This window comes from Rhinopithecus bieti, unplaced genomic scaffold (genome assembly GCF_001698545.2).
Source record: "Rhinopithecus bieti isolate Rb0 unplaced genomic scaffold, ASM169854v2 scaffold_35856, whole genome shotgun sequence".
Lineage (NCBI taxonomy): Eukaryota > Metazoa > Chordata > Mammalia > Primates > Cercopithecidae > Rhinopithecus > Rhinopithecus bieti.
Genome location: NW_016815820.1, coordinates 687661 through 702081, shown reverse-complemented (window position 1 = coordinate 702081; position 14421 = coordinate 687661). Strand labels below are relative to the sequence as shown.

The 14421-nt window shown below is 55.6% G+C and overlaps 1 protein-coding gene across 11 annotated transcripts in view; it reads left to right on the top strand.

Annotated features, from left to right (window-relative positions):
* The window catches only part of CACNA1G (calcium voltage-gated channel subunit alpha1 G), a 66918-nt gene that overhangs the window by 9274 nt on the left and 43223 nt on the right, over window positions 1–14421 (top strand). For 10 of the 11 annotated variants that reach the window (XM_017853985.1, XM_017853982.1, XM_017853986.1 and 7 more), the window contains exons 5-9: window positions 1638–1797; window positions 2316–2616; window positions 2783–2875; window positions 5300–6083; window positions 7951–8327. In XM_017853985.1, coding sequence (XP_017709474.1) covers window positions 1638–1797; window positions 2316–2616; window positions 2783–2875; window positions 5300–6083; window positions 7951–8327 — 1715 coding nt within the window. The remainder of the gene's footprint in view (window positions 1–1637; window positions 1798–2315; window positions 2617–2782; window positions 2876–5299; window positions 6084–7950; window positions 8328–14421) is intronic. The other variant, XM_017853977.1, reaches the window with a different exon arrangement.

Below are 14421 nucleotides of genomic sequence, written 5' to 3'. Positions count from 1 at the left end.
TCTCAAGACAAGGCCACTCCATGTCTCACCCTCCGCCTCTGTCCCCTTCCCACCGCCTTCCAACCCGTTGCAGCAACTGCCGGGCCCATTATCTAAATTAAACTGCATTGGTTTCTGGAGCCAGCCAGGCTTTGGCAGCTCTGGTTCCCCTACATCCTGCCCCCTCCGTTTGCTCAGGCCCCTTTGCAACTCCCCAACCTACACAAGCTGCAGATGGTCCCTGCTGTGGTCCTAGGAGTGGGGTGGTTGGCGGGGAATGCATGTTTCTGCGGCTAAGTGCCTGGTTGTGTACCTGATGCAGCAGCCCCCTGCGCTGTGTGTGTGTGTGTGTGTGTGTGTGTGTGTGTGTAGTGTGATGTTGCTGCTGCCCCTGGGAGGGCAGAGCTGTTGAATGTGTCCTCTGGGGCTCGAGGTGTGTTGGTGTTAACAGGACCTCCAGAAGAGGGGCATGCCTTGCCTCCTCTCCCGCCCCAGGTGATGGCTGGCAGATTTATAGCCTCTGTCTAACCACCGGTGTAATTCCCTTAATACAAACCCTGAGGAATTGATCTCAGTTGGAGCACAGAGAAGCTGAAGGGGGATGGGGTAGGAGGAGGGGGAGGGAGTGAGAAGACTGGGCTAGCAGGGGCGGGGATGGGCGCTGCAGTCACCAAGAGGGTTAATTATCTGCTGCTTAGCAGCTCTTGCCCTGGAGGGGGCAGGTGGCCATAGATGGCACTTTGGGGGTGAAGCCAGCCTTTAGAGATCTGTCTGCTTGATGAGGGCTTGGCAGACTGGGGGCTGGTTCAGACTATTTGGGCCGGTTGGGTTCTAGACCTGGAATGCAGTGAGAGGGAAGTAACCCTAATAGGGCTTTTGAGGAGGGGGTTTCAGTGGCTTTCCCTGTGGAGGGGGGTGTAAATTGATGGACTTCTGAGAAGACAGTATTGTGTCTCTTCAGGCCCTGATTTGGGGATCTGGACCACGCAGGGAATAGATTCAGGGCAGCGGGGCTCAGAGCCGTAGTGACGCACAGGGCATCTTGGCCCCTGCCTAGGAGCTGGCTCTCAAAATGAGATTCCTGCCCAGTGTCATTCCTCCTGGAGTTCGCTGCCTCAGTTTCCCTAATGACTCTGGTGGTGATAACTTAGAAAGGTCAAGTGACTGTGACTGTTGAGAGAAGGAAGTAGGTAGGGAGTGTGCGTGTGAGTGTGTGTGGGTGTGGGTGTGTGTTGGAGAGGGATTCGGAAGCCCAAAGCCTGGGTTCAAGTTCCGGCACCTACACTTAGCAGCTGTGTGATACTGGGTGAGTCAAGTCATTTCTCTGAGCTTCAGACTTCTCATCTGTAAATTGGGAGTGACATTATCCACATGTGATGATGTTGGGAGAGTTAGGAGGGGCCACAATTTCCCTAGCTCATTGTCGGTGGTACTGTGCAGATTACTATGGGCAAACCACAAGGGGAAGTGGGTCGGGGTAAGGGGCTGCAGAGGCTATCTGGGGAGTCAGAGGTGTCTGTTGGTCTCCCCTCCAGCTTGAGCCGGGCCGTCTCAGCCTCAGAGTCCCTGGTGGGGCCCCTCCAGGAGTGCTGCCGGGCCGTGGCAGTCAGCCTAGCCCGGCCAGCCTGGTGTCCCCAGCGTGGCTTCTGCCCCCACAGGCATGCGCATCCTCGTCACGTTGCTGCTGGACACACTGCCCATGCTGGGCAACGTCCTGCTGCTCTGCTTCTTCGTCTTCTTCATCTTTGGCATTGTCGGCGTCCAGCTGTGGGCAGGGCTGCTTCGGAATCGATGCTTCCTACCTGAGAATTTCAGCCTGTGAGTGGTGGACAGGGTCCGGGAGGACCTGGGAGTGGTTGCGGGGCTGGGGCACCCCCCACTAGTTCCTCGCTTCCGGTTGCTACTGACATATCTGTTCTAACATCTGAGACATATCTGGTTCTCGAACTTGGCTACCCATTGGAACCACCTGGGGAGTTTTAAAAAGTACTGATGCCTGGGTGCCACTTCCAGAGATTCTGATTTCGTTGGTCTGGGGCTCAGCTTGGATGCAGAAGTTTAAAAAAACCTCTCCAGTGATCCTAATGTGCAGTGAAATTTGAAAACCACTATTCTAGTATGTGACCTTCCAACATCCTAAGTCTGGAGTCTCCCCACTCAGTCCTCATGCTCCTGGTGCCCACAAATCCCTGCCCTGCCCAGTCCCTTCCCCATTCTTGGTTCTGCCCTGCTCACCCTGTGTGCCTCGAGCACTCATGCCATCTCTCCCTTCCTGGGCCCTCTCCCTGGAGAGCCCACTCCCCAGCCTCACCCCTGTTCCCCTTCCCATCCTGCAGCCCCCTGAGCGTGGACCTGGAGCGCTATTACCAGACAGAGAATGAGGATGAGAGCCCCTTCATCTGCTCCCAGCCACGCGAGAACGGCATGCGGTCCTGCAGAAGCGTGCCCACGTTGCGTGGGGAGGGGGGCGGAGGCCCACCTTGTGGTCTGGACTATGAGGCCTACAACAGCTCCAGCAATACCACCTGTGTTAACTGGAACCAGTACTACACCAACTGCTCAGCGGGGGAGCACAACCCCTTCAAGGGCGCCATCAACTTTGACAACATTGGCTATGCCTGGATCGCCATCTTCCAGGTGGGGCAGCCTGGGCCCCGGGAGATTCCCCAGAACACCAGCCCCAGGACACAGCCCAGGATCGGAGTGGTCGCTCTCAGGGTTGGGGTGGGGGTTAAGGCCTCTGGAGGAGACTGGAGGAGGATTTGGTGGGCCCATAGTCAGCCTGCCCCTCTGCACCCCCTAGGTCATCACGCTGGAGGGCTGGGTCGACATCATGTACTTTGTGATGGATGCTCATTCCTTCTACAATTTCATCTACTTCATCCTCCTCATCATCGTGAGTGACTCCTCAGATCCCCGTGGGGATGGGCGATCCTGGGGACACCCGTGGGGGCAGTCCAGAGAGGGGATAGTTTGTTCTGTCTGAAGTTTTCAGCTCTCAGGGCAAGTCCTGTACAGAGGGTATCTGTCATGTAGTAGGAGGGACACCAGATGCGGAGTCAGGAGGAAATCCAAGGTCAAGGAGGGACTTACTGCTACTGGAACCTCAGGCAAGTCATTCCTCTTGAGGCCCCCAGCACTGCTCTGGACCTCTGTTTCTTCATGGGTAAAATGAATGGTTCTCACCCTGAGATGATATCACCTCCCCTAGAGGGCACTTGGGAATGGGAAAGAATGATTCTGGTTTTGATTTTTTTAATAGCTTTATTGAGACATAACTCGCATATCATTCAATTCATCCCTTTGAATGAATCCAGTGGTTTTTTTAGCATGTTCACAGAGTTCTGTTTTTCATAAGGACAAGGAGAGTGCAATTGGCAACTTGTTACTGGGGGAGGGGAGAGAAGCTAAACATCCTGAAATGCTTGCAAATAAAGAATTATTCCACCCAAAGTTCTGATCAGTGATCAATTGGTGTTAAATGCTGCCTGATCTCTTATTCCTGCCAGTTCAGAAATTGCAAGACTTTAGGAAGGCAGAAGACGGAGGCAAAAGCAGCAATATTTAATAGTTTTAATCACTACCATTCATAGTTAATAACTTCATCGCTACCACTTTGAGCTAATATTTATTGAGCACTTACTATGCACCAGCCCCTGATCTAAGCACTTTCAATGTGCTGGTGCATTTAATCCTCACCATAATCCTTTCCATTTTACAGATGAGGAAACCGATGTTTCCTCATTTGTCTGACCCTACCAGGCGCTTTGCCTATGCTGTGTATTAATCTCCAAGAGTGGGGCATCACTGCTGACGTATGCTGTAACATCTGCTGCCTGTTAATCCTCGTAGTCCCCTGTGAGGTGCCAGGGTAGGGATTGTGGTCCCCATCTCTTAAATGAGAACTTGGCACCCCAGAGGGTGGGTCACTGGGCCAAGATCACACAGAAAGTAAGTGGCTGGGGCTGAGAATTCAGTCGCAGGCTAACGACTCCACATTCAGCCTTTCTTCCATGTCACCAAGAGGCCAACGACAGAGCCAGACAGAGGGACAGATATTGAGAGAAAGAGATTAAGAAAGATTAAGATCTACTCAGGACCTAGGACTAGCTCCAGAGAGAGATGAACACAAAATGAGGCAGCTCCTGGTGAGTGAGAGACAGAGGGTAGGCCCTGAGAAAGAGCAAGTCCCCAGGGCCACCCCCTCCTGCCTGCGCAACTTCCCCTGGTGCGGAAGAGTGGGCAGGCTTGGGGCGAAGCCTGGCTGGAGGCCTGTTCCCATCCCTGGCCACCACCTCAAGGGGCGAGGCCAGTGCTTCAGGGAAGTGGGGTCTTCTCACCATGTGGCCCCCCCACCCCACTCCCTTTCCCTCCTGGGCTTGGTAGAGGGGGAAGGAAGCAGACAGGGAGCTAAGGGGCCTAGTTTCCACCCTCCCACACACCCCCTGAAAAATCTTCCCTAACAGCTCTCTGGAATCACACTAGTGAAGCTAATTATCATAATTACTAGGACACGATCTAGAAAAAAAAAACTGCTTTGTCACCATAAATATTCATTTCCTTCGTTCGGGATTGTTATCCAAGCCATGGCCGTTCCAGAGTTCTGGGGAAACTGAGGCATGGATATGGGGACTGGGGGAGTGTGAGCAAGTCAGGTGGCAGCTTGACTAGTCTGTAGGGTCAAGGGTTCAACCCCTCCCCCATCTGAGGAAGGGGGCACAGGGAAAACGGGGACAGATGAGGCCAATGGTCCCTGTTTTCAGATGAGGATACGTGGTCCCATGGCTAAGGGTCTCTCCCAAAGTCACACAGCTGGAATTGGGGCTAGAAGTAGGAGTCTTGTAAATGATGTTTTCGCCAAGATCTCAAGGCTCAATATAATTTGAAAACCCCGTGTCCCTAATATTGCATTCATTTCCACAACATTTGCTAATCCTAATGGAAATTGCAGAAGGGTGCTGCATCTCTGCAGGTGTGCGTGTTTAGGGACAGGGAATTTGAGAGATTGCAGGATAACACCATGTTCAATAGCAACATCTTGGAATTTCATAGAGCTTGGTTCCAGTCTTAGCCTTGCTCTGAATTAGCTGAGTGATCTTGGGCAAATGCTTTGACCTCTCTGGGCCTCAGTTTCCTTACCTGTGTGATGGAGATTACAACAGCATCACCTCCTGAGGCTGTCTTAAAAATAAAATGAGATAATGCTTGGAAAATAACTGAGCGTGGCGCCTAGCGCATAGGAATTCCTCTGTACATGGTGGCTGGCATTGTGATTCACTTTTCTTCAGGACGTCTCCTCTTCCTGTCCCCACCCCTACAGGTGGGCTCCTTCTTCATGATCAACCTGTGCCTGGTGGTAATTGCCACACAGTTCTCAGAGACCAAGCAGCGGGAAAGCCAGCTGATGCGGGAGCAGCGTGTGCGGTTCCTGTCCAACGCCAGCACCCTGGCTAGCTTCTCTGAGCCCGGCAGCTGCTATGAGGAGCTGCTCAAGTACCTGGTGTACATCCTTCGTAAGGCAGCCCGCAGGCTGGCTCAGGTCTCTCGGGCAGCAGGTGTGCGGGCTGGGCTGCTCAGCAGCCCAGCACCCCTTGGGGGCCAGGAGACCCAGCCCAGCAGCAGCTGCTCTCGCTCTCACCGCCGCCTGTCCGTCCACCACCTGGTGCACCACCACCACCACCATCACCACCACTACCACCTGGGCAATGGAACGCTCAGGGTCCCCCGGGCCAGCCCAGAGATCCAGGACAGGGATGCCAATGGGTCCCGCCGGCTCATGCTGCCACCACCCTCGACGCCTGCCCTCTCCGGGGGCCCCCCAGGTGGCGCAGAGTCTGTGCACAGCTTCTACCATGCCGACTGCCACTTAGAGCCAGTCCGCTGCCAGGCACCCCCTCCCAGGTCCCCATCTGAGGCATCCGGCAGGACTGTGGGCAGCGGGAAGGTGTATCCCACCGTGCACACCAGCCCTCCACCGGAGACGCTGAAAGAGAAGGCACTAGTAGAGGTGGCTGCCAGCTCTGGGCCCGCAACCCTCACCAGCCTCAACATCCCACCCGGGCCCTACAGCTCCATGCACAAGCTGCTGGAGACACAGAGTACAGGTGACAGCTCTTGGGGGAGGTGTGTGGGTGCCCGTGTCTGGGGACCAGGTGGCGTCCCAGAGGGGACTAGGGGTCTGGAGTCAGAGGGACCAGGGCTCATATTCCCATACTGCCTCTCATTACTTAGGCACCTTCAACCAGTCACATCCCTGCTTTCAGCTGGAATTTTCTCCTCTGTTAAAATGGAAATCATAATTCCTACATCGTAATAGCAGTAACTATCATGTAATAAGCACCTGCTTCCTGCTGTTTGCAATAATGTCTAGCAACTGTTGCACAACGCAATGGCTGTGTGCCTGTCACATGCTTTGCAGGCAAAATCCCATTGGATCCTCTCTACTCATTAGGTGATAGCCTTTCTTAGCATCCTCATTGTATGGATGAGAACCAGGAAGCTTGGAGAGGTTGCTTGACTCGCCCAAGGCTGTGCTGTTGGTGAGGGGCGGACTCGGGTCGCACACTCAGGACTCCCCGTTGTGAGGTTCAGAGAGGAAATGGTGTGTGACTGTGCCCAGCTTCATGCCCCACTGGCTAAACCTGAGTCTCATTGCCTCCGCACAGGGAGACCCAGTTCAGGGAGCTGCTTGTCTGATGGGTGAAACTCCCAGTGTCGTGGGGGCAGTGAGACACATAGGGACGTCGGGCTCTCCCCAGCAGACAGGTTCACTGTAGCTGCAGCCCACGGCCTGTGTTTCAGGAAGGATGTGGCACGTGGGGAGCAGCGGGATATTCGTGGGGATGTTACGTGGGAATGTGGGCTGGGACCAGAAGGTGCTATCACAGAACCCAGAGCGAAAGGTTTCTATGCCAGCTCCTCCACTACCCTGCCACGGGACGTGGGCCAGTCACATGCACCTACATTTTTATTTCCTCCTGTGTAAAAGGCAAGGCTGGGCCCATGATTACTGTCAGTGGCTGCTTACTGACTCCCTCCTATGTGCAGATGCAGTCAAGGGGGAAATGTTGCTGAGAGCCCACCTGGGGCCAGGCCCTCAGCTGGGGGCCTCCACATCCATGCTTTACCTGGTAGTCTCTGAGGTTCTCATATTCTGTGAGCAAAGCTGGATTTAAAGGGACATTGATGTCTCAGGCTAGGTCCCTGAGTGTGTGTTCATGAGTGCATCTAGTATGCGTGTACGTGTCTATGTCCGTGAAGGGGTCAAGTGTGTGTGTGTGCGCGTGTGTGCATGCATGTGTCTGATGTTTATATGCATATGTAGGCACATGTGCTTGATGTGTGTAGGTGCATGTGCGATATGAAGCCCTTTCCTTGGTGTGTGTGCATGCACATACGTGCATGTGTCTGGCATATGTGTCATGTGTGAATGTGTTTGTGCACACATGTGTTGGTATGTGCATGTATGTGTGCCCATGTGGTGGTGTGCAAATAGTATGAGTGTGTACACAAGTGTGTGCATCTGGAGCACGTGTGCAGGTGCACGTGTCTGGTGTGGGTGTGTGTGCAAGTGCACGTGTGTGGGCGTGTCTTAAGGATCCCTTGGAAAGTGCTGCTCAGAGCAGTGTTTTGCAGGCCTGGCTTCTGGGAAGGGGAAGGGGAGTGAGGCTCCTTGCTGAAGTCGCCTAGGATATAGGAGCTGTCCAGGATCTCAGAGGACATCCAGGCCACCTCTCTGAGCCCCAGGACACTCAGCAGTGACTGCCAATGAAGTGCTATTGACATCAGGGCATCTTGTGGGTCAAGACTGCCCACCTTGCAGGACATTCTACACCCCTGGCCCACTAAGTGCCTGGCACCCCATCACTGTAACAACCCCAGACTTCCTGACTCATTTTACACATACTTGAAGGGCAGAGTAGCCCCAGGTATGAGACTCTGGAGCCTCTCACCTCTACTCTCCTGTTCCAGGTGCCTGCCAAAGCTCTTGCAAGATCTCCAGCCCTTGCTTGAAGGCAGACAGTGGAGCCTGTGGTCCAGACAGCTGCCCCTACTGTGCCCGGGCGGGGGCAGGGGAGGTAGAACTCGCCGACCGTGAAATGCCTGACTCAGACAGCGAGGCAGTTTATGAGTTCACACAGGATGCCCAGCACAGTGACCTCCGGGACCCCCACAGCCGGCGGCAACGGAGCCTGGGCCCAGATGCAGAGCCCAGCTCTGTGCTGGCCTTCTGGAGGTTAATCTGTGACACCTTCCGAAAGATTGTGGACAGCAAGTACTTTGGCCGGGGAATCATGATCGCCATCCTGGTCAATACACTCAGCATGGGCATCGAATACCATGAGCAGGTAGGGGTGTGGCAGAGGCAGGGCTCCTGCCAGCTGCTTTTCATCTGGGGCTGGGGCCTTCTACCTCCCTCCGCACCCCTCCTCCTGTGCTCTGCTTCCTCTCCATGCTGCTAGCCCGCCTGGCAGGGAGGAGGGGAGATGGGTGATGGAGCAATGCATGGAGATTCTCTAGAGGGAATGTTTAAAGTCTCTGATGGAGGTCACCCTGGGCAGGCCACAGGGTATGTTCTACCTGGGAAGGCTTCTCAGAGGAGCCTGGCTTTGAAGGATGTGAACAAGTGGTGAGCGTCAGCATGTGGGGAGAGGCGCGTCCCTGGGAGAGGTTTGGGTCTTTGGAGAAGGTATAGTGGGGAGTGGGGGTGTTGGAGGTTCCCTGGCATCCATCTGACCCACTAAGTCTGGGTGTGACTGATTGGAGGCAGGAGGGGCCATGTAAACGGGGTGCAGAGGGGAGGGTTGGTGCCTGCACCTGGGTGGAATGAAGGCCTGTTGGGGTCAGGGAAGGAGGCAGTCTTTCCTGGCCTCCCGTCTGGGAGCCATGCTGTGAACCAGGGCAGCTTAGGGTGGATGAGAGTGCCCAGCATGGCAAGGGGATTGAAACCATCGTGTTTGAGGAATCGTTCTAAGAACCAGGATGTTTAGTGAGGAGGAGAGAGGGCTCAGCAGGGACAGGCAAGCTGTCTTCAAATATTTGAAGGGCTGTCATGTGGAAGAGGAAGCAGGCTTGTTTTGTGGGGCTGATGGCTGCAAGCAATAGGATCTGGGCTGAGGGGGAGGAGGCTTTTCTAACCCTTAGAGCTATGCAGAGACAGAAAGGGTAGCCTGGGGACCCCACTGATCCCCCACCATGAGCTGAGGCTGCATGCTTGTTGGGGGTCCAAGCAGGCACCATGGGTCCTCACAACTAGGTTTTGCTCCCTCTTCCACAGGGTTCTTTCCAGAAGTCGCTCCCCCTCCCCCAAGTCTGGCCTTCTAGGTCACCCCCGTGGCTGATTCTTGGAAAAGGAGAGAGGCTAGCAAGCAGGTGCTGCAGTTCATGGTCTGCCCAGGCTCTGCTCGCCTGGGTGTTCTGGCTTCCCTGGGGCAGCAGGGAGGCACTGGGCCATCAGAACCCAACCTTCCCTGGTTTGGAACGGAGGCCATGCACCTCCCCACATCCACACCCTCCCAATCAGGAGCAGAGGTGGAGGAGGCCAGAGGTGTGGAGTGGCTCCTACACCAGCACAGTACTCTGTGGAAGGGGCATCTCAAGCAGGTGGTACAGGCAGAGTGGTACAGGCATGCTGGGAGGTCTGGGTTGAGGCTGAGGGGCACAGGTCAAGCTGGGTCTGTAGCAGACTGTGAGGTGTTCGCTTTTCTGGGGGATTCGAAGCCCCCCTACCACCCCAATGAACTCTGCACCTGCAATATTTCGAGCACCCAGCTTTTACTCAAGACTGCCTGACCTGGCCAGGTGCACCCCTCCCCATCACCATCACCGCACATTGGCATCCCTTCCTCTAGCCTCCACAGTGCCCCCTCCAAGCAGCCATGAGGTGGAGAGAGCCTGGGACCCTGGCTGCAGTGCCAGCGGGTGGGTGTGCATAACACCACGATGGGCATGTTGTGTCTGGGCTGCGTGGGTGTGGTTGTGTGTGCACATGCCCACTCTGCTAGCCTCCCAGGGAGAGGTGCTCCACTCTGCCAGATTGGTGGCGGGGGGGAGTGGGCAGCTTTTTCTGCTTCCAGGACCCAGGTGGTGACAGCCCCTAACCTCCCATTACTCAGGCTCCTTTCCCTCATCCCTTTTCTGGCCATGGTCAGGTGCCCTTCCCTCAGGGGGCACCTCCCCAAGTGCCCTCTCCTTACCCCTGGGGGGTGCACCCAGCAGTCCCTGCCCAGCTGATGCTGCTGGTGGAGGTTTTGATTGCACTGGGAAGAAGCTGAGTCACACAGACCCAGGGCAGATGAAGCCTCGGCAAGAGGGCTTTCAGTTAAATGTGAAGAAGGACGCCCCTTTGGAGAGGAGGCAGCAGCCATCAGTCAGGGCTGCCTGCACCATCTCCTTGCTCAGGTTCCTGAGGAAGGGCGGGGACAGCCCAGGGCTCCTAAGTCCTCAGCAGTGAGGAGGCATCACTCAGTGGTAGCAGTGTCTGCTCCAGGGAGGGTTTTGTCCCCATACCTGGTTGCTGAGGGCCCCATGGGGGTGAGTGGGAGTCCCCAGCAAGCTGGGCAGATGACTGACAGCTGCCCAGCGGGCTCAGGGGCGCGGAGAGTAAGAAGTCCCAGAAGCTGCCATGGCCCTGTGCTTGCAGGCACTGCGGCGTGAACGTCCCGCCATCTGGGCCCCGGAGCCTGAGCATGCTGGGGGCGGGGGGTTGCCAGGGAAGGCAGCGAGGAGATGTGGGGGGCTGAGAGAGAAACACAGAGTGGGCACAGAGAGGGAGACAGAGACACATGGGAGGATGGACACGCAGAGGGAGACAGAGAGGAGGCTGATGCGGGCGAGACAGAGGCACAGAGGGCAAGATGGAGACGGGGGAGGAGGGCAGGGAAGAGAGACACGCAGGCAGCGGAGAAAGGATGTGGAGGCAGAGATGAGCCACAGCAGAGATAGACAGAGACAAATGGAGTCACAGAGACACAGGGAGAGACAGAGACACAGAGAGGGAGTTGAAGGCAGAGACCGAGTCCCAGATGCAAATGAGGACAGAGATGGGGTGGGATGGGGAGACAGAGACTCCCCTGGAGCTGGCTGCGTGAGGTGCTGCTGTGTGGAGGGAGAGCAGCTGCTGACAGAGGAGGCTCATGGCTTCCCTGCGGTGCCCTTAATGAGGCAATTGTGTCCATTGATCCTGGAATCGATCAGATTGGGGGGTCCTGGAGAGGGTGTTGCTGGTGCTTCGCCAGAGGAGCCCCTGCCCTCCCTCCCAGCTATCACCGCTGCCCTCCGCAGGCCCTGTCCTCTCCCACCATCCCCTGGCTGACTCATCATTCGCTTGTCCTGTCCCCCCAACCTGTGCTACCCCACCATCCTCCTGACTGAGGAAGCACCTATATGTCATACCCTGCTCCGCCCGGGGCTGGCCCCATGCTGTCCTCTCTCTCCTGCTTCCTCCACCCCTGAACCACCAGCTGGAGGAGAACTGGCAGGACTGATTTGTCCAGAGGGCTGGTAAGGAGGACAAGAACCCAGGAGACTGAGGAGAGAGCAAGAAAATGACTTGATGTTGAAGTGTGATCTGATATGGGGCCAGCCTACATGTGTGCCCCATCCGCTCAGGGCAGTACATGGAGCCCAGAAGCTTCTTCCAATTCGTCCTTTTGCATTGGAGTTGGACCTAAGCAGTGATTTACTGGTAAATGTTTAACAACCAGCCCTTCTAAAATAATGAAGTCCTGATCTGTAGCATTTGCCAATTTCCATGGTGTAAATGCTCCCACCATAGCTGGTTTTAAGCTACCAACACGATTCCACTGAATGTGGGGTTGGGAAGAGACGTGGACAGTTGGTCATCCCAAGCTAGTGAGAAACAGCTCCAGCACACCACTGGGCTCAAGGCATGGTCCTCCTTTTTAAAGAGGTCACAACAAGTAAACAGTCATATTTACTTGATGTGGCACATGCTCAGAGAGGGGTGCATGGAGGAGGAGCCCTTAACCCAGACCGGAGAAGGAATTCAGGGAGGGCTCCACGTAGGAGATGACCTCTGGGCTGAGTTTGAAGGAAGAGTAGGACATAGCCAGTGAAGGTGGAGGGTAGGGCACAGTATGAGGGCTCCTGCAGTGGTCCAGGCAGTTCATACTACATCTTCATCCCTGGAAATGGAGAGCAGAGGGCTGGGGAGAGCTGACTGGAAGCTGGATCTGCAGGACTCAATCAGCTGGAAATGTGGGTTGAGAGGAGGCAGCAAGGATGACACCCAGGTTTCTACCTGGGGTAGGAGCAATGTGGCTTGAGCAGATGTGGGCTGGGGGACATGTTGCATACAAGGTGCCTGCAAGCCATCCTGACCATATCCAGCAGACTGTTGGAGCTCAGAAAAGAGGCTGCCTTCTCTTCTGTGTGTCACCTGGGTCTGCACTGGGGCCAGACCTCTCCAGGAAGAGGGGAGAGCACAGGAGTGGGAGCTTGGAGACACGGGAGCTTCCTAACATCTCCTTCCTGGCTCTGGGTCATGGTGGGGTGGGGGACAGGTGCTAGTCTCATGTTCTAGAAAAGGGACAACAGCATGTAGGGAGAGGGGAGCTACATGTAGCCCAGTGGTCTCCTGGGCCGTAGACAGGGAGAGGAGGGGGAGGGTCCAGGGTAGATGGCCTTGCAGGCTGAGAGAGAACAGGGCAGGTGATGACTCTGCTCATTGCTCACACTCTGGGGCCGTCCTGTCACTCCAGATACATGTCCAGAGAGGGTTTCTATTTATAAGTGAGTGAGGTTGGCTGTTCAAGGCGAGAGAAGCTGGGGGTGGGGCAGGGGGAGGTGGTCCAGATATGGTAAGTATTAACTTTGAAGGAGGTCATAGACTCCTTTTCAGTTCTGCTGAAGGCTGGGGACCCTCTCCCCAGAAAATACCCACATGCATGGACACCCTAAATGTGGCCTTTGAGGGCAAAGGTTTATGGACACCTCCCACCCCAGCCGGTCCCTTGGTCTCCAGATAGAGGAGCCCTGGCTGAAGAGCTGGGACTGAGGACCGAGCAGAGCTTTGGGGGATGATCCTTTACAGCTGACTGGCCCCAGACATTCAAAGGCTATCTGGTGTGGGAGGGAGAGGGGCATTGTTTTGGAGATGTCTGCTAAGGTATTCTCTCATTCTTTTAGGCATCCCCTGGCTCCACGCTCTCCCAGTTCCACAAACAAGGGGAGCATATCCTGTGCACAGCACACTAGAATAGAACACTAGAATATCAGGGGGTTGAGAGCTGAGCAGAAACACCCAAGAAATGTAGGTTCTGGCGGAAAAGTCACTCTGTTTCATGGATGATTGTGCCAAATGCCGCAAGAGAGGCTTCAGGGGACAAAGGAGAGCTGCTCAACCCCAGCTGTCCTTTGAAAGGGTTTCACGAAGTTGGTGGCTTTTGAACGGAGCCTCGAAAGATGAATGGAATTGACAGTGGCTTGGGTGGTGGAGGTGGGGGGAGGTGGGAGATGGAGGGGTGGGTAGGAGCGGAGAGATCTCGGTGGAGAGATTAGGGCACTTGCACAGGGTGGCACTGGATGCTCTGAAGGACAGTCAGGTTTTCCTCCCTGCCCTGGCCCCGAGTTGTCTGAGCAGGGATTGATGTTAGCCCAGCGGGGCTGAAGGAAGCCGGTGCTTCCCATAGGTGCAGGCTGGGTGGGGGAGGGCCTGGAGGCTATTTCTGTTGTTCAGATCAGAGGCAAAGAGGGCCCCAAGTAAGGCCATAGCTATGGGAACAAGAGGGTGTGCGTAGGACGCAATTTCATTGGCAGGTTCTCTGGGCCGGGGCACCTTAGTGTCCGGTGGGATGAAGGGCGGGCAAGAATCCTAGATAACCCAAAGTTTCTAAGGCAGAATCCTGATCATGATGGCGCCGCCCGGGAAGGAGCAGGTTTGGGAGAGGAGGTGAGAGGGTTTGTTTTGGATGCGCTGAGTTTGAGATGGCTGTGGGCCATCCTGGGAGGGAGATCAGGCAGGCTCTGGATCTCTGGATGAGAAGCCAGGAGCTTGGAGAGATTGTTTAGTGTCGTCTACACCCCAGTGACAGCCAGAGAGGTAGGAGTGGGGGTGCCGGTGGAGGGAGCAGGCTTATACTGAACTCTGAGGAATGCTGGCCTGAGGGAAGAAAGGAGGTGAAAGGAGCACTGGGAGGGGGAGGAGGTGGTTGCTCAGGTTCGGGGAAGCCAAGGGAGGCTGGGCTTGCAGCGGGAGGGGCCAGTCTAGGCTCAGCTGCTGCCGAGGCATCCACTAAGAGGAGGGCTGGGAAGAGGGTCCCTGGACAGAGCTGGAGCTGTGGGGCCCAGAGTTTAGAACTGAATGGGTCTCAAGTCCCACAGAAGCTTTCTGCTTTTAGGCAAGGGAAAAGGAGATTGAAGAAGTGATAGATGCAGGCATAACTGATAAGCCAGGGCCCAGGGAAGCCGGGGTGGGGGGTG